We start from the raw sequence: 23,998 nt of genomic DNA on the forward strand, positions 1-23,998 counted from the left end.
TGATGAGACCCCTGAAAGAAACCTCTCCAAATTCTGGGTGCTGCAAAAAAAAAAAAAGCTACAGGAAAAAGCTCTTTCAAAATCAAGTCAAGGAACAAAAAAAACTCCCCAAAGGAGGAGCAATTCCTGAAAAGTTTTCCACTCGAAAACTCGTAAATTTTTCATAGGACATAAAAAATATGTTCGTATACCCCAATGATATGTGCACATCATGGCTTTTTCAGGCAGATTTTGCCAAGAAACCGCTTGAAAAAGCACTAAAAAAAATGCCCAAAACAATGAATATATGAACAGTAATGTTAAAATGACTTGCTGTGCATGTTCCGTGTTTTATAACTTACAATCGTTATGATTTATAGGGTTAAATTCCCACAATAAGCTCTTTGGTGAATGCATCTATTAAGATTGTTTACTTACATTTTTAAAAAAATATGCAGCATAAAAAAACTCACCAAAAACATCATCAATGTTTATGTAAAAAAAAAAATTGTCTGCCCTTGATTTTTGATGTCCAAAAAAATAAAAAGTCAAGTTGGCAACCTTGCTAGTAGGATGTCAGAAAAGTGTTTTCTGCTCCAAAAACTCAAGTGAGTACGCTGGCATCTATTATTATTATTATTATTTATTATTATACATTTTTATAGCGCCATTTATTCCATGGCGCTTTACATGTGAATACGGGGCAAATATAGACAAATACATTATCTATCACCCGGAGTGTGCACATATCCTAAAAGATTTGACCGATCTATTCTTCTGGTGACTTGTAAGTCGCTACTATGGTATATACAGTCATGGCTGAAAGTGTTGTTCCCATTGAAATTGTTCCAAAAAATGAAATATTTCTCCCAGAAAAGTATTGCAATTATACATGTCTTGTAATTTATGTTTATTTCCTGTGTGTGTTTCACACAAAACCACAAAAATGGGCCTGACAAAATTGTTGACACCTTTCCAAAAATATGGGCAAAACAGCTTATTTATTTCAAGCATGTGATGCTCGTTCAAACTCACTTGTGGCAAGTAACAGGTGTGGACAATATGAAGATCACACCTGAAACCAGACAAAAACGGGAGAAGTTGACTCAGTCTTTGCATTGTGTGTGCCACACTAAGCATAGAGAACAGAAAGAGGAGAAGAGAACTGTCTGAGGACTTGAAAACCAAAATTGTGGAAACATATCAAGACTCTCAAGGTTACAAGTCCATCTCCAGAGATCTTGATGTTGCTTTGTCCATGTTTTGCAACATAATCAAGAAGTTTACACCCGATGGTACTGCAGCTATTCTCCCTGGACATGGACGGCAAGAAAAATTGATGAAAGGTTGCAACACAGGATAGTCCAGAAAATGCATTAGGAGCCTCAATCACGTTACAAAGAAATTGAAGCTGTCCTACAGGCTCAGTGTGCATGAGTGTCAGCACAAACTGGGACATGCACATGGGCATACAAAAGCTAGACTGCTAAAATGTATGTAAGTAAGCCAAAGTCCTTCTGGGAAAGCATCTTGTGGACAGATGAGACCAAGATAGAGTTTTTCGGTAAAGCACATCATTCTACTGTTTACCGAAAATTGAATGAGGCCTACAGAGAAAATAAAACAGTACCTACAATTAAATATGGTGGAGATTCAGAAATAAATAATAATAATAATTTTTATTTATATAGCGCCAACATATTCCCGCAGCACTTTACAATTAAGCGGGGACATGTACAGACAATAAATTCAATACAAGTTAAGACAATTTAAACAGTGACATTAGGGGTGAGGTCCCTGCTCGCAAGCTTACAATCTACAAGGAAATGGGGGGAGAGATGTTTTGGGTTGCTTTGCTCACTCTAGCACTGGGTGCCTTGACTTTGTGCAAGGCATCATAATATCTGAACATTATCAAAGGATTTTGGGTCGCAATGTAGTACTAGCCCAGTGTAAGAAAGCTGGCCTTGCATCCTAGGCCATGGGTCTTCCAGCAGAACAGTGACCCCAAATATACTTCAATAAGCATCCAGAAATGGATGGAAACAAAACACTGGAGAGTTCTGAAATGGCAGCAATGAGTTCGGATCTAAATCCCTTTGAACACCACTGGAGAGATCTTAAAATTGCTATTGGGAGAAGGTGCCTTCAAATATGAGAGACCTGGAGCAGTTTGCAAAAGAAGAGTGGTCAAAAATTCCAATTGAGAGGAGTAAGAAGCTTATAGATGGTTATAGGTAGCGATTGATTACAGGTATTTATTCCAAAGGGTGTGCAACCAAATATTAAGTTGAGGGTGCCAACAATGTTGTCTGTCCCATTTTTGGGATTTTGTGTTCAATTATTTCCAATTTGACTTTTTTTGTCTGTGTGTGTGTTGTTCCAATACACACAAATGAAATAAACATGTGTATGTCAAAAACATGTGTAATTGCAATAATTTTCTTGGACAAATACTTCATTTTCTGGAACTATTTCAAGGATGCTAATACTTTTGGCCATGACTCTATAAAATAATACAAAAAAAAAAGCCACCAAAAATTATGTCCAATAAGAAGCTTCGGGTGAACACTATTGCCAATTTTCTGAAGCCTTCTTCTGCTTTAAAAATGATGCGGGTACGCACCTAGCCTAAGGATCTCTTAATGGTGGCCGTATTGTTACTTGTCAGCCAGCCTTCAGCCATTCACTAATTGTATCTAGGTAATATCATGACGTATTTCTGCATCATACGTCTTAGATCCAGTATACTAAACCGATCCAGATCCACAATATATATCCAGACTGCTAAAGGGCTGTCTCTATTCTTGCCAAAGGAGAGAAACCAAGAACGTTGACGGGATGCTTTACCATCGGCTGGCCTCAATTATGGGGTATTTAAATAGGAAAGATAAGTAGGAGAGAAGAGGCAAAGTGGGAGTGAAAGGCTGAGAAGTGCTCTGCAAACAGCAACATGTGATAAGGCGCTTTATCTGCATCTGTGTTTAGGATAAGGATCAGCGGCACCTGTATACACACAGCTAACACGAGATCCCGGGATTACCAGAACCTTATTTAGGATTGTGTGTGCTCTATTATGTCCCGGATCCTGTATGTAACCTTATTTGTACAACATTCTACCTCCTCTTCGCTCCAGTATATCAGGATCTGCCAACTGATCAATGCTTCTTGTACTAACAGCCAAAGTTCTTTTGTTCTGTGATATGTCCTGTTGTAGTTACTGCAGTAGAGATAAACGCACAAAATACTCATAATGGGAACTTGGTTTTAGAGAATTTTTTTACCTTCTTCCAGTAAGGTAAATGCACACAATTTAGTTTTCCCTAACGTCTGGGGTACTGTTTGCAATCAGAATAATAGTAATAGTGTACTTTATAATAATAGGACTCTCATTAGTAACACTATGTGCACAAATAATCTTTTTTCAGGCTGATTCTGCTTGAATTCCATTTAAAAAAAAGTGCCGGAAAGGTGCCACAAAAAGTGAATATAATGTGCAGAATGTAGAATCGACACTGCTGTGCACATGATTAGTTGTTTTTTTTTTTTACTTATTTTAACTGCTTCGGTGTTTGCAAACCAGGAGGTGGTTAAAAGAAGTAGCTGTGACACTAGTCACTATTCACGGACTAGACAGACTAGCCATGAGACAGAGTGGTCAAGAGGTCCAAGGTCAAAAGCCAGGAAGGTACCGTACATCAAAGACAGAGGGTAAAGGCCCCGTCACACTTAGCGACGCTAAAGCGATCCCGACAACGATACGACCTGTCAGGGATCGTTGCTGCGTCGCTATGTGGTCGCTGGTGAGATGTCAAACAGTGAGATCTTCCCAACGACCCAGCAGCGATGTAGCGACCTGTACAACGATGTCGTTGGTCGTTGTGATCCTGTCACATGGCAGCTATTATGACGATTCAGACCTCGATGAGGGACGTCCTGTGTGACGTTGTAGTCACACAGGCGTGCATTTGCGTTGTCTTTTCCGCGCCCATTCAGTTCCGATTGGTGGTCGCTACTGCGTTCTGATTGGTGGCGGCCTTGCCAAATAAATTAAGGAAAAATGAAAACGCATTTGAGACCCCAAACGATACCTACCGTGCACAAAATATAGGTGTCAGAAGAACCGTTGAAGAATAGATAAATCGAAGAGGAGTCGCAGGCCGGAGAACTCTACAACGATCTGCAAACCACCACGCGGTCAGGAACAAAGGATGGAAGCGCTACTATGTCGCCTTCTGTTGAAGGCATGAACGCCAATCAGAACGCAGTAGTGACCACCAATCGGAGCGGAGGGGTGCGGAAAAGGCAACGCAAATGCACGCCTATGTGTCGGTGTCTGAGTCGTCAACGAGGTCGTTGGTAAGGCGTCAAACACAGCGATGTGTGCTACCCAGCGGGACCTCAACGATCAAAAAAAGGTCCAGGCCATTCCGACACGAACAGCGATCTCACAGCAGGGGCCTGGTCGCTGCTACGTGTCAAACATAGCGAGATCGCTACTGAGGTCGCTGTTGCGTCACAAAACTTGTGACTCAGCAGCAATCTCGCTAGCGACCTTGCTTAGTGTGAAGGTACCTTTAGACAAACTTATAGTCAGTGGCAAAGTCCGGGGTCTGGTAACTAAAGTCAGAATATGTCAAAAGCAAAAGTGCTTATACAAATGGGTAGTCAAAAGGCAAATACAAGGTCCGGCATCAAATGACAAGAATATCAAAATACAGTGCACAGAGTAAATACACCACTGAACTGATGCTGCAATTGGCAATGATTGGTAGTTAAGTAGCCTGGCAATTATCTGTAAAGGAAAACACGTGGAGGAAACCCAAACACATCACTGACAGCCCGACGCCCCTGCTATCCATAGGATGGCTGAGCTGTCACTCACAGCATACCTAGGACACAGTGAGTGGTGGAATTGTTACAGTAGTATGTCCATTTAAAGGGCAGATTCTGATTGCAAAACTGCCAGCAAAGCCACTTCAGGAAAAAGACTTCTGGCTTTAGCGTGAAGCAGCTTCATTTTGGAAAACCCTGGCGGATGGGCCGATGTCTTATAAACGTTATGTGCACATACCCTAAGGGTATGTCTATGAGCTCACCCCAGATATATGAAGGATCTTGGGTGACAGAATCCTGATGGGCCCTTCTTTGCTTCTGATTTTTCCTCCTTGTCATCCATGAGCTATGACTTTTAGATAAATTGGGGATGGATTTTTTGGTGTATGAGCAGTAGAAGTCTAAGATTGGAGGAGTGCACTGCCAAGCAAGCGATTCTGTATATGGAGGAGTTGGAAGAGATATCTGTCGGCCAAATGTTCTACAGCCATCTGAAGTAGCTAGGGTGGCTGTAAGTTATATCACATAAGGAATATTGGTTGCATTGATTGAAGATGTTTTAAAATGTATTCCCAAATCAAAAATCATATCTTCTCTATAGGATAGGTGATAACTTGCTGAATGCTGAGGCTCCTACCATTGGGATGCCAAGTGATCCCAAGAATGGGGTTCTGAATTCTGGGAACTGTGCTCAGCCCCATGTTGAAAAGACCAGGTATGGTGCTTCACTATTTCCATACCAATGAATAAACAGGATGTCAAGCATGTCAGCTCCATTCCGGATGGGCTCAGGTCACAGGATCCAGAGCCACGTCTACAAAATTTGCATGCACTTCTTAAATGCTGCAGAAACATTTCACATCTGCAAGTCTGCTAAGTGTGCAGGTACACTCAGAGATTTTTATTTCTGTTAATTTCTACATGATCCCAACAAAACAATTACTTTTGGTGGAAAATATAGCACCTTTTGGCATGTCTTCTACTCTGGAAAACAGATCATGTCAATAGATCCAGTAGACACATTATGGTAACAGGTCCACATGAAACCAGAATATTGGATTAACCTAATCAAGATGTTCAGTAGTAGACATCATTATCTAATCTATAGTCTCGAGATTGCTTCTTCGTATTGATTTCAGCTTCACTTATTATGTAATACTGTGACAATTGGAAGAAATTACTGGTAGGGGGACATCAAAGTTTGAGATCTTCCAAGGTAGACAAACAACATGTTTATTGCTACCCATCTAGTAAGTAATTAGTATTTCATAACGTCGAGCAATGGCAATGCTGGGCAACTCTACCATATATTTCTTGGGTTTCAATATGTCTCTGAGATTAATTAGCATAATAAATATCATCTTAAAATCACTGGATCATGATAAACCCCATCCTGTATAGCCAAATAATAATTCTTACATGTGTTAAACCCTAAATATTAGTAGAGTAGACCCGTAACATTTTTGTATTGGGTCAGCTCCTCTAGAGAAAAGAACTATAATATATTTAATTTTATTTATTATTCATATTCATTGTTTTAATAAAAATTGTAAATAATTATGCTAAATTTACATAAGTCAAAAAAGTTAAAAAAAAAAAAATCATAGCTGTATAGTCTCCCAACCTCGTAGAAAAATATTCCGATACAGAACATTCTTCCATTTTTGTAGAAGTTCTAATAGTTAAGCAGAACCATAATTGCAGTTAAAGCTCTTTACTTCTCTGGCAGCTGTTTCATGCCTATTCTGAGAATATTACACATGAAGTCTTTAGGGTGTCGTTGTGCACCGATACGAAGCGGAGCAGGGGGCAGGAGAGAGCTGTTAGGAACAACAGCACGCAAGACTTTTGGAAATGAAAAATCGTTTTAATTCGAGAAGCTCGGAGCAATAACGAGAGGGGTCCTCGTAAATTTCTCAGCCTTGTGATAGATATCGGTCATAAAGGAGAATCCACAGGAAGTATTTTATTAGTCATAGAGGAGGGACGGATATCACTTGTTCTCTTTACGGCTTTGAATGTGCTTATCTGCTAGAACAGAATTTTAACTCCTTCTATTCTTGAAGGGGTTAATACCGAGCCTGTTAACTTTTGATCACCCTATAGAAATAATGTTTATATAAGATTTTCTAGTTACGCCATGTGAAGGCTATAGGAGAAGACAGGACCATCAAAGGTAATAGTTGCAGTATATAATCCTAAGACGTATTATGGTATAAAAAAGGAATCCGGGCAGTATGTGGAGTTTTGTGTATCTTCGTCATGTGAACATTGGTAGCGATTCTGCCCTGATCCAAACCAAAAAGGTTGACATAGATTGCAGAGGAGCACTCTGGTTACAATTACAGTATTGTGTAAAGGACTGTTCTTCTTTTCATCATGTTTTGTTTTATTTTGTGATCCATTGTAAAGTTTAGCATAATATGATAACATATCCTTCTCTCACTTTTCGACACAGTGGAGAGACGTCCACTGATCTTTGATCATGTTGGTAAACTCGTTGTGCAGCTTCTGAAAATTAGACGTTCTTGACAGCCCCCTGAATACAGCCCAGATTTTCAACCAGATTGAGCCAACATTGGCACCAAGTATAGACTAAAGGGATGTATTATTTATCCTTGGGAGAACATTGATATGTCTATTATTAAATCATCAAAAAATGTTTTGGGATTTCCATGAATTTCTAGATTTATTGTAACTGACATTTGTGAATATTGTCTATCTAATGAGTAATATCTATAAGGGGCTATACCGGAGCATCTGCTATGGATGTTAGATATACCGTAATGGGCAATGCACTTAATATTTTGCGTCTGTCATTTATTTACAAGGCTAAAACTGGACATACGCATTAGATTAATAGTACCAACTAATTTCATCAGCACTGGCCGACCATTTAATATGCATGGGGTCTCCTAATACTCCCCAGTTATCAACAATTGACCTTCTTATAGGTTTGGGCACCTCCCAACTCTTGCAAAACATCATCTCCAAGCATCTAATGTGTATGGGCTCTCCTCACATTCCTTGGATATCACCCCCTCACATTCTTATGGGTATGAGGCTGTTCCAAATCTTTGTGACAGTAATGCCAGCCATCTAATATATATAGGGTCTCCTAACACTCTTTGAATATCATCCTCTGACATTCTTATGGGTATGGGGCTCCCACAACTTTCTTGTGACAATATCCCTAAACATGTAATGTTTTATGAGGTCCTCCCATCTTTTTTGTAACATCATCCCCAACCATTTAATGTGTATGGGGTCTCCTAGCACTCCCTGGATATCGCCCCCTGATATTCTTATGGGTATAAGGTTCTTCCAGCTCTCTTGTGACAGTATCCCAAACCATCTAATATGTATGGGGTCCCCTAACACTCCTCGAATATCACCCCCTGAAATTCTCATGGGTATAAGGCTCTTCCAATTCTCTTGTGACAATATCCCCAACCATCTAATGTGTTATGGGGCCTCCCAACTCTTGTGTGACATAATTCGCAACCATCTATTGTGTATGGTGGTCTCCCAACTCTCTTGTGACAGCCTCACCTGACCATCACAACTAAATAGATTGATAGTAGATAGATAAATTAAACAGACCTTCTTACTAGAGATGAGGTAAGAGATTCTAGATAAAATGAATTTGCTCCAAATTTCCCCAAAAATTTGAATTAATTATTTTTGTATCCCATCTTGTCAGATTCGATTTGCACCAAATTTATTCAATGTGAATCAAATCCCTCCTTTTTCCCTGATTTGAGTGAATCTGCTTATAAATTTTAGGAGATGTGATCATCTTTACTTCTGACTTTCTTGAGACATCAACACTTGATTATCTAAGGTGTTTAGAGGCCAACATATTCTTATTTTATATAATCTCTGAACCATTCAATGTGTATGGAGACCTCTTGAATCTTACAACTTTCCCACAACATCATCTCCAAACTTCTTCAACATATATTCCAACCATCCAATGTTTATGGCAACCTCCTGACTTTCCCACAACATCATCCTCAGACCATGTAATGCCAGTGACCTGACTGGTCCTCAACATTGCCTCCCAATCATTTAATTTGTATGGAGGCCAAAATACTCTTCTCTGAAATGTATCCCGACCTTGTATTGTATATGGGGCCTCCTGACTCTCCTGTGAAATTATCCTCTGACCATCTAATGTGTAAGAAGACCTCCTGACTCTCCTATGACATTATCCCCTAACCACCTAATGTAGATTGGGACCTCCTGACTTTCCTGTGACATTATCCTCTGACCCTCTGTGTATAGGGACCTACTGACTCACCTATGACATTATCCCCTGACCATTTGTATGTGGGGACTTCCTGACTTTCCTGTGATAATATTCCCAAGCCATCTAATGTGTAAGGAGACCTCCTGACTTTCCTGTGACATTATCCCCCAACCATCTAATGTGTAAGGAGACTTCCTGACTTTCCTGTGATATTATCCCCCAACCATCTCATATGTATGGGGACCTTCTGATTTTCCTGTGACATTATTCCCTGACCACCTTATGTGTATGGGGACCTCCTGACTTTCCTGTGACATTATGCCCCGACCATCTTGTGTGTGAGGACTTCCTTACTTTCCTGTGATATTGTCCCCCAACCATCTCATATATATGGGGACCTCCTGAATTTCCTGTGACATTATCCCCCGACCATCTTATGTGTATGGAGACCTTCTGATGCTTTTTAAGTTACATCTCTGGTACCATGTCTTCTTCTGCTCTGAAAACTTCCTGTTGGGTTAAGGTGGCCTATAGTTCAAGCTTCTTGAAGCGAGCTTAATGTGTGCACCGTAGCCCCATTCACTGGTCTTATAATAAACGCTGTAGTAAAACAATTAAACATGTTTGTGGATACACAGAAGGAAATTAAGGGCAGGAGAGAGACAGGCGAGTGGCAGAAGGAGAGATATTGAAAGAGTAAATGTGGAAATGAAATTGCTAAGGAAAAGAGAAGGACCAAATTTAACGCTAGAAGTGAGCCGCATAGATAAAGAATTAGGCGTTCATTAACCAGATGGTGGAGAGCGTCCCAGCATCCTCTCATCATAAATCATCAACTTCACCTGCACAATTATATGTAAATAATAGTACACCTACATCGTATGTCTACATGTACAATATATACAGTAGATATTCGATAACTAGAAAGATGATAGATAGATAATAGATAGACAGATGATAGATAGATGATATAGATGACAGATAATAGATAAATATATAGATAATAGATAAATAGATAATATATACAATAGATATGAAATAAATATATATGATATGAATATACAAATTAAGAGATGGATGGTAGATAATAAATGCTGTTAATAGACAGATTGATCAATAATACTTAGATAGATACTTTGCATACATACATACTGTAGACAGATGTTGTAGATAGTTAGATACTATAGGTAGCCTAGGTACAGATACTGTAGATGGATGATTGGCCAGTTCGGTGGCTCAGTGGTTAGCGCTTTTGCTTTGCTGCGCTGGGGTCCTGGGCTCAAATCCCACCAAGGACAACATCTTCAAGGAGTTTGTATGTTCTCGCCATGTTCTTCGGTTTCCTCCCACCCTCTAAACACATTGTGATAGGGAATTTAGACTGTGGGTCCCAATGGGGACAGTGATGGTAATGTAAATTAAGTGCTGTGGAACATGATGGTGCTGGATAAGCAAAGCATAATAAATAAATAATAACAATAGATAGATACTGTAGATCATAAATTCTGTAGATAGAGACATAGATACAGTAAATAAGTATTATAAATTGATTTATCTACCTGCCATAGATGGAGATATATACTGTAGAAGGACATATGACATTTATGTGTGAGGCACTAACCCTTACGTCTCTACAGTGGAGTCTCCAGTGTTATCTAAAAATCTCCATTGGTATCATTTGAACTTCAATGGAAAGCCTACCTACAATATTGGCATTTGTTTTGTTCAGAGGAGTTTTTTGAACCCTCTTAGGCTAAGTTCACATTAGCGTTGTGCGGGGCTGCGTCGGGCGCAGCCGCGGCGACGCATGCGTCATGTGCCCCTATATTTAACATGGGGGGCGCATGGACATGCGTTGTCTTGCGTTTTGTGACGCATGCGTCATTTTGACGCAACAGAAAACGCTGCATGATGCAGTTTTTTCTGCGTCAAAAATCATGCAAAAATGAACGCATGCGTCAAAAAAAGCTGCGTTTTGCATGGGTTTTTGCATGCGTTGTGCGTTGCGACACCGACGCAGCACCGAACAACGCAAACGCAACGTAAATGTGAATGTAGCCTTAGGCATCAGGCCAACTGCTACCTCTGCGCCCTCTTAGCTATGCTTATGTCCATAGGACATAGAGAAATCTTTGCTTCACATGATACCTCATTTGGATGATACTTTTTGGACTTTCCTCGTCTTGTTCATGGCACTTACTGGTTCTAACAGTCTACGCGCTCATTAGTCACCCTCCTTCCCTATCCCCAGAGCCGCAGTGACTGGAAGTTCAGTTTTGAATGTAGATAGATATTTTTAGTAATAAAAGAATCTAGAAAGAAGAAACACATGTGGAGTTGTGTCATCCCCAGAACCACATTTGAACATGACATATTGTTTTTCTTATTGTTTAGACAATGTAGGTTCTTTGAAATGTCATCATGAGTATTGAGCTGTATTTCTGCAAGCCATTATAAACTACATTTCCTGACTGTTCACCAAAAAGATCATTTTGTATTGAAAATGTTGGTCTTCGAAAGCCGTCTTTTTTTGGTTTGTTATAATTAATGAGTGAAAATTTAGAGCAGTTTAAAGAGTGACCTACCCTTAGACTCTCAATGATCTGCGGTCTCAGTGGTCTATTCTGACTCCCAGCATTCCCACCGATCGGCTGCTTGAAGGTTCTGAAGCACATCGGAAATGGGACAGCGCCACACATTGTGTCATGGCCATGAATGGTACTACAAGCTCCCGCTCATAATGATAGACCACACATTGTGTCATGGCCATGAATGGTACTATATGCTCTCGCCCATAAGGATAGACCAGAAATTGTGTCATGGCCATGAATGGTACTACAAGCTCTCGCCCATAAGGATAGACCATACATTGTGTCATGGCCATGAATGGTACTATATGCTCTCGCCCATAAGGATAGACCAGAAATTGTGTCATGGCCATGAATGGTACTACAAGCTCTCGCCCATAAGGATAGACCACACATTGTGTTATGGCCATGAATGGTACTACAAACTCTCGCCCATAAGGATAGACCACACATTGTGTCATGGCCATGAATGGTACTACAAGCTCTCGCCCATAAGGATACATCAATAACTCCTGCCAGCACACCATTTAGCTGAATAAAGGAGCTGTTACATACTGGAAGTGGCACAACTCCATATGTTGTACGGTCGCCACAAATGGTATTACAAGGTCTCTACCATACAAGTGAATGTTTGATATCACCAATATTAAAGTTCCTATCTTTATGGTAGGCCATCAATGTTTCATTGGTAAAAGTCAATCTATATACCTTTATTTATTTACACAGGCAGATTGGCTTGTCTGAGTACATAACCATGCAGCTCCTTTATTGTGCAGGTCTAAACATCGATCATCATTGCCTAAATCCCTGTGCAGCTCCTTTAAAGGAGCTGTCGGGTGAAAAGACATTTGCTGGCTGGGGGATGGAAAACTGGGCTCCCACCAATTGCCAGAATGGGTCTCTTTGATCCCCGGCACTACACAAGCTGAATCATAGCTTCATTTATACTGTATGGGTTTGCCAGTAAAAGCTGAATGCCATGCTTGGCGGTGCCATAGGAAATTAATTGAGCATATTTTTGAGCAGAACCCGAACTTCCATGGGTCCGCTCATTCCTAGTCATGTATAACAGGGATATATTTCTTATTTTAGTCAAACTTGATTTACCATTAACTACATATTCTATTTTTCAGACTTTTTGCAGCAAAGTGCAGTGGTTGCATGGAGAAGATCGCGCCAACAGAATTTGTCATGCGTGCCCTCGAGAGCGTATATCACCTGAGCTGCTTTTGCTGCTGTGTATGTGAACGACAGCTAAGAAAGGGAGATGAGTTTGTACTGAAGGAGGGACAGCTTTTATGTAAAAGTGACTATGAAAAGGAAAAGGACCTTCTAAGTTCCGGGAGTCCAGATGACTCAGATTCTGGTGAGTTACAATTTATAGTGTTAGAACTTAAAAGGATACTCTAGGAAATGGTGATCTGGTCATCAATACCCCCAGATGGTGATGACTGCTGCAACAGCAAATGATTCTCCTCTCCTTGCTTGATAGGAGGAGATAATGGATCCCAATGATTAACTCTGCCAACAAAAAGTTTATCTTTTGCCTTGGATTCTGATCTGGTAGAAGATCGCTTTGATCCAAGCGATTAAAAGTCTTTTTTGGTCTTTTTATAACTTATTGGACAGAACAACGCGTTTTGGCCCAGATCCCCAAACCTTCCTCTTGGGTCTTGACCCCTGAGGAAGGCACGGTGCCGAAACAAGTTCCGTTAGATAAAATAAATAAAGCCCAATACTTAGAATACCTTAAATCCCAGTGATTTTTCAATGAAGGGACAGAGGCAAAAAGGAACTTTTTCTTTATAGACATTAAGTTTTAATTATTATTATTAAATTAATTATATATATATATATATATATATAATATATATGTTTTTTTATTAGTAAATTTAATTAAGTTTGCCTTAAATCTGACTCTGTTACCAATACCACTTGAGAAAAACGACAAACCTCACAATGGCTCTTCTTGTCTTAGAAATTAAGCTCAAAACATGGCTATTACAGTATTGTCTACCTTTATGTTACAACAGTCCCCTGAAAATAAGCTGAATATGACTTTTTTTCAATTCTCAGTGATCAGCTATGATTTATGAGAAAACCCTGTCCACAAGTGTTGAGTTTACCTGCAGTGCCACCACAGGAAAAACAAAGAATTACACAATTATTAAAATCTATTGTCATTCTCGGACCTCCAGAGCGAAGATGTTCTTTGTAGCCACAATTCATTCTAAAGAATAGTTTGGGATTGTGAATAAAGGATTTTCCTTAGTTACCTCCCTAATAGTGTGTTTGACCATGAATACTCTAAACCAGACAGACCCTTTAATCTTTTATAGGTTTATATAGTGTCCCTGTAGAATATAACAATATGTCATGTTGTTTGATATGTATAACTGAGTATGCTACAATGTAGCAAAGCTTTTGCTGCTTTCTACACATTTCTTTGCCCTCCATGAATCCTGTTTATTTTTATATCAAGCTCAATAAGCAAATTATCCATAGACTGAAGTTGATTATTATAGGGAGCATAGAAAGAGCAGAAAAGTCGGAGACAGAGTACTGGAAAAAAAGAGCTGAGCATGAACACCAAAAAAAAAACAAAAAAAAAATTAAAATATTAATTTGTATGTCCCTTTGAGCCTGCGTATTTGTATATGTCATATTGTACCCGATGGGATTGTCTGTTGCTCTGCAGCACAACATTCCGCCTCTCTGTATAGTACATGTGCCTGTATGATATATCACTGTACCCTCTCACTCACAGCATGACATTATATATCTCTGCAGGTTCTTATAACTCTAGCATTTTATTTTATAGCTTTGCATATTACAATATTGCTGCTCAAGCCATTATATCACTGCATGTTATTACGTTGCTGTTCAAGATATTTTATGGCTTTGCCACATTTTTGCACAGATGTCTGGTGGTCCAGCATGTAAGAATCTGTCTACGTGATATACGTGGCTGCGTAATGTGAAGCCAATGATTCTCTAAGGACCTATTCATAGAAATTACTCAAAATGTTTAAAAAGAAAAAAGATACAAAGTATGAAAGAATTTGTAAATCTTTTTTCGACTTTCCTTTCTATGTCTTCAGATTTTTTTGCCTATCTCCCGTTTCTTAGTTTGCATCTACTTTTCTGTGCCCTTATTCTCCTCCACCTTATGCTTCACAATTTTCTCTTAGTTTTTCTTCACCTCCCCTTCCATTAACTTTTTTTTCTCATTTTTCTTTTTCTCCTCCTCCTCCTTCTTCTTCTTCTATTTTTTAAGCTCCAAATTTTTCCTCTCCTCTATCTTCTCATTCTTCGTCATCTTCTCCTTATATTCACGTCTCATCGATTTTAATTGTATGTCTTTTTCTTCCTTTATTACTTTTATCTTATCTTCTCTTTCTTGCCCTCTTCCTTCTTATTCTACCAATTCTCCTTTCTATTTTTCTCAGTCCATCCATACACCTATTATTGTAACCCATTTTTGGAATAACAAGATCTAACTTTGCTTGTATGTTGTCCTATACTACAGTAAAGAGTGAAGATGAAGAGGGTGATGTGAAGCCAGGAAAATGTCATGGCAGTCAGGGAAAGGGCAGTGATGATGGTAAAGACCCAAGGAGGCCAAAACGACCACGGACAATCCTCACAACGCAGCAGAGAAGGGCATTTAAAGCATCATTTGAGGTGTCTTCAAAACCTTGCCGAAAGGTATGTACCCCATATTTTTATGTAACCATTGTAAGTTATTTACTTTGGTAAACTTGTGTCCTAATTGCCTTAATAGTTTTGACTATAGAGGCTCATTTTCATCAAAGCCTCAGCTGAAATATGTTGAGGAAAGTAGAATGAAAGGAAAGCCTTGTATAAAATACTACTCAATATATGGTCATATCATTAACTGTAATTCATACACCACCTTTTACACACATATTGAACATAACTATTTACTGCTAATTTCACAGGTTAGGGAAACATTAGCAGCTGAAACCGGACTTAGTGTGAGAGTGGTCCAGGTGTGGTTTCAGAACCAAAGAGCAAAGGTAAGTGATACTCATATACTTTATATCACTGCTGTATTCTTTTTTTAAGTAGATCACACCAATTTACTCATAGTCTTTTACTATTCTGTTAAACAGATGAAGAAATTAGCACGAAGGCATCAGCAACAGCAAGAGCAACAAAATTCTCAGAGACTTGGTCAAGGTAACTAACATAAATGTTGCTAGTAATCATCCCTTCTCTGTAGTGTAGTATGTATTGTACTGCATATTTGTAATTGATAGACTGACTTTGACCCTGAACTAAGCCTCAGTCATCCCATAGTCTATAACCCATGGGCGTTGTATCTGTATGTATATAATTATATATTAATTATATATATGCAAGTATGTAATTATACAATTGATCAAGTAATGTGATCATAGGAGATGGACACATTTAATTTCTATTTCTTACTTTTGTACACTTATACATTATACCTTTTGTAAATATTGCTGCTTCATCTACTTATTTTCACTCTTGTTTTACCCTTATCCATTGATTAGCCTTATTATTTCTGTAGCTAACAGTAGCATCTAAATCTATTAAAATGTCCACTACTTAATTTTATACTCCCAGACTTAGTACTATCAGATTCCAAAAAGGACCGTCATGGGTCCTCCTCAACCCCATTTTTTTTATATTTGCATGGAATGAGCATTAACATTTAGCCAGTGTGTGCATCTATATTTGAGTAGTGAGTTAGAACAATAAATTGTGTTATTGGTAAGTTAGGAATCTGTATATTCTAAGCTCGAAAATGTGCAGTATACAGATCTAACTTTTGTACTTTTAGTAAGTGGCCACCACTAATCATAAGCTTATGATTTTACACCTCCTAAGACAATGTTCACACTTGTATTGTGGCTTCAGTTTATGAAAGAGCCATGTCAGATCTGTTTTTTTGTCAAAAATATCTGAACCTCTGACAGAAAGAGAGAAGCCATAGGTTGACAAAATCTGAAGTACAACTTTCAGAAGCAAAATATTTCCCATTAATCTTCAAGATTACCAGTAGCAAAAAATGTAAATTTACAAGTAATATCTTAAATCTTAGGCATCAATCCTTATGAAAACCGTATATCGTATACTGCCAAAACCTTGGCCATAACCAAAACCATAGTAAAAGCCTAATAAATCTTTCCAATATGTAAAGCCGTCTAAAATAATATCAATATAATTTGAGCCTTATCCAAAATAAAAATGTTTCCCAAACGTTATCCTTCAGAACCTTAAACTTAATCCCGCTCCTTTGTAAAGCCTTAACTCTAGCTTAAATCCTTCAAAACCAAGTGTTCTATGTATCCTGAACTATATGAGGAACGCTATCCAAAGTCCTAAACTTCCAATGATGGCTTTCAGCAATGTTAACTCACACCATGGTAATAATTTCTACCAGCTAGATAGGAATGTTCTCACTTTTCTTGCCTTGAAGCTGTGTGTCTGAAATTGTGTTTCAACCTGTAACCCTAACATACATCATAACCTGCCTAATTTATTAATGTAAAATCATTTGCCCCATGTGAACTTTTCAATCTAACCTGTCACAATCGTTTTTATTTTGGTCCTGTCAAAAAAAAAAAGATTAGTGATTTTTTATGTTGGGGAAAAAAAGGATATTTTTTCCCCCGATTAAGTGTTACGCCTGACAAATGTCTATATATGATATTGTAGATCGGTCTTATTTCTAGACTATGAAGGAGCTGAAATACAAGACATTACCATGGATAGGAGTGTAGATGTGTTTTGAAAAACGATTGGAGCTATTTTCTTTTGTTTTTAACAACTAGTGATGAGCAAGCATGCTCGATACTTGAGTTTTCCAAGCATGCTCTGGTGCTCTCCGAGTATCTTGGGCGTGCTCGTAGATTATGTTTGTGTCCCCGCAGCTGCATGATTTGCGGCTGCTATACAGCCTGAATACATGTGGGGATTCCCTAACAACAGGCAATTCCCACATGTATTCACGCTGTCTAGAAGCTGCAAATCATGCAGCTGCGGGGAAAGAAACATAATCTGCAAGCAAGCCCAAGATACTCGGAGATCACTTAAGCATGCTGGGAAAACTTGAGCAACGAGCACACTCGCTCATTACTATTAACAACCCCTTTAAATCTCAGTAAATATTTGCAGAAAGGAAAATGGCTACCAATGTTTATGTAGCAGCTAGTATTTAAAGGGAACTTGTGAGTAGAGTTGAGCGAATTTTTCAATATTTGCTTTGGATTACGTTCGCCGGCAAATTTCGTATTTGCAATATTCACTGAACACAGCCAAATGTCTGAGGAGTCAATGGGAGTAGAAATGAGTGAATATGTTCAGAACCGATCATCAAACATAAATTTGGCACAAATAGGAGCCAATATGGCAAATTCAGATTCGGTGATAGTTTCCAAACATATTTGCTCAACTGCTTGTGAGCAGGTTGATAGACCCCAAACTAATGTATTCTATCTAAAGTTCCTGTAATATTGATACATCCATACCTTTGTTTAAGAAGTCTGTGTCTCCGTTTTCTAGAAATCCATTAACAAATTTTTACACAAATGAGCTGAAAATACAAGGGCTTCGCCGTGCACTTAGTCTCCAGTTTCTCTACGTCTTTCTTGTCTGTGACCTGCTCCCTCGCTTGAGATCCTGCACAAGTGCCTTCATTCCTGGTTGCGGTCCATGCAAAGATCGATAGTCTAGTTTTCGAATGTCATCTGGACATTACTGATAGGAGGTGGAAAAAGAGGGACATAAGACAGAGAACTGTAAGTGAAGGCCAATCCTCCTGTACTAGTGGTTCATTTTGTAGAAAAATTTACTGATGAATTTTTATAAAACGGAGACACAAAGGTGTGGACATCATTAGCATAACAGGGATTTTACGTAGGTGATGTTAGTTTCGGGTCTAAAATCTTGCACACAGGTTCCCTTTAATAGAATGAAACATAGCTAGAATCAACAGACAAGTGATATAGAGGTAACAAACTTTGCTGGACTGAGTGCATTAATGTGGCTCCTTGTCACCCGTCAGAGGTCATGTCCAGCCGCATGGAAGGGATGATGACCTCATACGCCCCACTGGCCCCCCAACAGCAACAGATCGTCACGATGGATCAGAACAGCTACAGCACAGACCCCTTCCAGCAAGGACTCACCCCTCCTCAAATGCCAGGTGACCACATGAATCCTTATGGTAAGCTGCGTGAACCCTGCACAATGACACTGAGTATCACCAAGTATAGATTGTACATTTATAATCCCTGTATAGCGCCGTTGGGAGAAGAGAAGGCATGCCGATAGTTTCTAATCTATGACTGTGTAACCAATCATATTAATGCAAATGTCCAATTTGAAGGGAGTCTGTCAGCAGAAATTGACGGTCTAAAATAAACACAATGTCTTGGCGCACCCTTTGCATGGCCAAAGAATTCAATGCACCTTCCCACCTACTAGATTTACAGCTATATCTTCGATACTTGGGTTACCATAATGCCAAAGCTTTTACTAAAGAAAGAGAGGGCAGAAATAGATGGAATAAAAGTAGGTGGGAAGGGGAACTGAATGGCGTGGTCACACCAAGGGTACACCAAGAGCATCTGCTTGGTCTGAACAGTCATGTTTTGTCCTTAAATCCAGTCATATTATTCACTTTTGGTTAAACTATTTATTTTTTTCAGTGCTCCCTTGACAGTACAGTGTTCAGTTGGGAGGTGGGAATTTAGAGGATCAAGTAAGAGATCCTGAAAACTAGTCAAAACACTTTTCAAAAAATATCCGTTCCATCAAGAAACACTTTTGCCCTTTAGATGGCTGCCAGCAGATCGTTTGGCCAACAGCCATCTCTCCTGTACACATTAGCGCTTTCTCGGCCTATTGCCTTTGTCCTCTGAGAAAGCCACTGAAAGACATCTGTGCTGGTGGCTTATCTCCAGAAGAACAAAGCAATTGGCAGTCCGAAATTGGATATGACATTTTCCCCAACAATCAGTTGACCATACACTTTAGAGTGTCGCCTGGACCCATCTATATCGGCGGATACAATCAACATTAATCTAATGTGTATAGGGGGCTTAAAGGTGCCCACCCTAAAGTCCTTGTCGATTAGGAGATCCAGGGGTGTCTTTTTGAAGGCTATTTGCTTGTTTAGGTGACTTGTTTGGGAACCAGTATAGGAAATAACCCAGTTATCGCTGACTGTTCGTGTGCACAGTGCTATTTCTTATATGGGTCAATGCAACCATTGCCTAAGAAATAGACAAATAGCAGAAGATGTCTGTGAAGCCCCCCAACAAGCAAAAACCATGTATTTGAGACTTTTGGTGGACTCCTTCTTTCCACACAAAAGCTGAATTTTTTGTTGCATCTTTGGGGGCATGAACCACACTCAGACACACAGTCAAGGCAATCTATGATGATAGGCGTGGTCTAGTTTATATTTATATTCCATATACATCCTCCTTACTATCTATTAGCAAATTTCCATAGCAGTCTTTAAGAGTAAAGGCTGAAAGGAACCCTGTCCCACCTGCAGGCATCATGTTATGGAGCAGAAGATGCCGGAGCAGATTAATCCATAGCTTATTCTGTATAACTGGAAATATTTGAATGTAAAACTCAACTAATTTGGGGCTCAGGAGTTCAGTGGGCGGTTCTCCAAAGTGATTGACAACTATCTCTGTCCACACTCATACAGGAAATTACTGATTTAGAACCTCCTTCTGGATACCTATGTCTCAAACCCAAGAGTTTTAGATGAAACCTTTCCCCAAATCCTAAGTATTAATCTATGGTATTCGGCTTGACGCCATAGCATTTTTAACATGATGAACCCCCTTTAAGCCATGGGTTGTGGTTGACTTTTAAAACTATTTGGAATCTATAGGGTTTATTAGAAACAGGTTGGATCCATTGCAACAAGATTTGGGATAATCATTTCCCCTATACATAGTCTGTTTCTCTCAATTGTCCTCTCGAGCCAAATATGACCAGATAGGCTAGGCCTACTAAGAAGAGTATTCAGTGATCGGGGAGTGTTGGAAGGTCCCACCATATGAGAAAAGTGGTCAACTCGGTCATTCTACAACTTTTATTAAAACAGATGGATAATGTCCAAGTTTTGAGACCCATACCAATCACTAGAACAGAGAAGCCCAGTCCACCATTCCCCCAAACCTACAGGACTGTGGTGAAGAAGAGTCTGTTTTGGGCAATACTCAAGGACGTTTGGTGATGTAGTAGAAATCGGTGGTTGATGTAGCAAAGGGACTCCTACCAATCTACACACCCCTTTAGCGTATGTGCACACGTTGAGTATCGGTAGTAGACTTTTCTGCTGCAAAATCTGGAGTGTTGGCAGAAAAAATGTAGAATCCATGTGTTTTTGCAGTATTTTTACTGTATTTTTATGTGTGTGTTTTATGCGTTTTTCCTGAGTTTCTTTCTCATTCATTTGAATGGGTGAAAAACGCTAAAAGAACTGACCTTCTGCAGATTAAAAAAAACAACCACATAATGGTTCAAATCTGCAAGTAAAAAGCAAGCAGAAATCTCATTCACTTTGCTGATACAATGCGTGGAAAAAAGCGTCAAAAACGTAGCAAAAAACGTGTAAATTCTTAATTATATAAAATATCATTGTTAATAACGAAAAAATTTGACGTACTTTATTTTAGTCATTTGTTACTCTTATAACATTCAACATTTTTTTATGAAGCTGTATTACATTTGATTGAATAATTTGCAATAATTAGTCCATTGGTTGTGCTTTGCATGTTGTAATACCAGTAGCAGCCCAAGGTCAGGAGTGGCGCTGTGTTTAGAAATCAAATGTCTTAAAATTTTGTAACAAATTCCATAAGTGATCTTCATATTATTTTGCTATTTTTCCATATCGTTTTTTTTTTAATTAGAGATTTTTTTTTTTAGAATTACTAATATCTTTCTATTTCGTTACCAGGTAACGACACCATATTTCACGATATCGACAGTGATACCTCGTTAACAAGTCTCAGTGACTGCTTCTTGGCTTCGTCAGAAGTCAACTCCATGCAAGCCAGAGTGGGAAACCCTATTGACCGACTGTACTCCATGCAGAGTTCCTACTTTGCATCATGAGTTTGTTCCTTACAAAAACAATAAAAAGAAAAAGTGGACCCTTAGAGACTATCATACAGCCATATCTGTGCAGTTCTCCTTCCCCCTCCCCTCCAAACTGAGCAAAAAAATCAGAACATATCAAGTGATTGGATCATCTTCGGCCCCAGAAAAGTTTGGGAAAAAAAAAGCTTGAGCAGCGACCTCAAATTTTTTTCCCATTTCAGATGAACGATTATTGTAAAAAAAAAAAAAATAATAATAATAATAATAATGGAAGAAAACAGTATTTGTATAGAATTGTGTACAAAATAGAATTTTCCCCCTCTAGAATATTGGAAGACTGAAGCCACCGATAAAAGATCTCCCTTGTTTTCTCCGAAACTGCATGAGTGTCACCGTGATGTGGAATTATCAAATTTGAACTGTGACGAGTTATTGTAAATGTGACGTTTTAAACTATTTTATTTTATTATTATTTTTTTTTTCTTTCTATATTTTGGTTTTGATTTTCTCCATAGACAAGAAGGGTAGTTTTTAGCCATTATATCATACGAGCAGACGATGATTTCTCAGAGTCATTGCCGTCACAGGAAGGACTGCATGTTTTTCTGGAGAGAAATACTTTTTTTTTTTTTTTTTTAAATTAATGGTCTTATGTTCTTTTAAGGTGCTTTAAGGATGGAAAAAAAAGAAATAAGAAAAAAAAAAAAACTTAATTTAATAAAACTTACAACAGTAATTGATTCTGTCATTTCATAATATTGGTCAACTGGAAAAAAAAATATTTGGCTAAGTTAAATTTACTGATTTCCCAGAAAAAGAGAAGAGCCAGGCATTCAAATGAGAGTTACAGGATACTTTAAGTTACTTAAAGGGAATTTGTTAGCATGTTTTCGCTATTTAATCTGAAAGCAGCATAATGTAGGGGAAGAGAGCCTTATTCCAGGAATGTCACTAGCTCAACAGTTTGATGTAGGTCCAATACAATCAGTATTTTATCAGCAGGAGATTATCACTGCAAGACTAGCTGCCCAGTGCCTGGAAGTCCAGCTAATGTGTACAATCCCGCCTCCACCACTGATTGGCTGCTTGTTAAAAATGTATACAGGAAGCAGCAAATCAGGTGTGTGGGGGCGGAGTTATACAGAGGTCAGAGTTCTGACTACTGCTACATCTGCAACAGAGGATACAGGGATTGTAACAATACTTCACCAAGCACCCCAGTAAGTGACACATCGTGGGAATCAGGCTCTCAGTCCTACAGCATGCTGCTCTTGGATTACATAGTAAAACCCTGCTGACATATTAAAGGGCCAGTTTAAAATAAGCTTATAGCATGGGGAATATATATCCCTTATCTCATCTTTGGTGTTCTAATCGCTGCCTCCCTTATGCTGAAGTTCAATCAGAAATGCTAATGAGGGTGCTTGGTGCACCCTAGGAGTGACCAAGAGGTTAAGAGCCCTGTTTGGCCTAGTGATTTTACATGATCTCCCCTCTATCATTGTTCATTGACCCCCATTCACTTGTATAAGAGCACAGTCTGCAGAGTAAGCTTATGCAAACCAGCACTGTCAATCACCAGTGTGGGAGGGACATGCAAAACCAGTGGGTGGAGCAGTACACTGAGCCTCTTGGCCACACCAAGGGTACACCAAGCAGCCTAATTAGCATATTTGATTAATCTTCAGTTTCTGCAGAACAGAAACAACAATCAGAACAGTAATGGTGCAATTTATAAAGAGGGCTATATCCCCTTAAAGGCTATGTGCTTACTTTATACTTGTAGTTTAGACTGACAGACTCCCTTTAAAGCATTGTGAGTGCAATGTAAAATCTACAACAAGGCCTACCTTTATTATGCATTATTTGCACTTCTCATATAGGGAAGAGGAATTTGAGTGCCGGACAATGGGCGCATTGGCAACCTCTATACACCTATAACCATATATTTAAGGAATGATATTGAGTACTGAGATGGAGGAACACAGCACCGTCCATGATTCTGGGGATGAAGAAGCCAGTTATGTATGATTTTTTTAGAGCAGAGATTAGTAAATAGATTCAAGGCAAATTTTACAAAAAAATTTGAATTTTTTGACAATTTACTTTGGGCGACTCCAGCAAAATGGCAACCAGGTGGCTGCCATTTCGCTAGATTATAGAGGGCAAGGAAGGGGTTATTATTATTTTTTTTAATTAAACACAGCTCTCATCC

The 23,998-nt window shown here is 38.9% G+C and overlaps 1 protein-coding gene across 2 annotated transcripts in view; it reads left to right on the forward strand.

The window, feature by feature from the left end:
- LMX1B (LIM homeobox transcription factor 1 beta) overlaps positions 1-22,519 on the forward strand; it is a 173,663-nt gene extending 151,144 nt beyond the window's left edge. Inside the window, exons 3-8 of one of the 2 annotated variants that reach the window (XM_069748518.1) lie at positions 12,789-13,021; positions 15,185-15,363; positions 15,618-15,695; positions 15,792-15,858; positions 18,716-18,856; positions 21,641-22,519. In XM_069748518.1, the coding sequence (XP_069604619.1) occupies positions 12,789-13,021; positions 15,185-15,363; positions 15,618-15,695; positions 15,792-15,858; positions 18,716-18,856; positions 21,641-21,798 (856 nt within the window). In that variant the 3' untranslated portion in view covers positions 21,799-22,519. Of the gene's footprint in view, positions 1-12,788; positions 13,022-15,184; positions 15,364-15,617; positions 15,696-15,791; positions 15,859-18,715; positions 18,878-21,640 lie in introns of both variants that reach the window. The other variant, XM_069748517.1, reaches the window with a different exon arrangement.
- Positions 22,520-23,998: the final 1,479 nt, after the last annotated feature.

Source organism: Ranitomeya imitator, chromosome 2, assembly GCF_032444005.1.
Source record: "Ranitomeya imitator isolate aRanImi1 chromosome 2, aRanImi1.pri, whole genome shotgun sequence".
Lineage (NCBI taxonomy): Eukaryota > Metazoa > Chordata > Amphibia > Anura > Dendrobatidae > Ranitomeya > Ranitomeya imitator.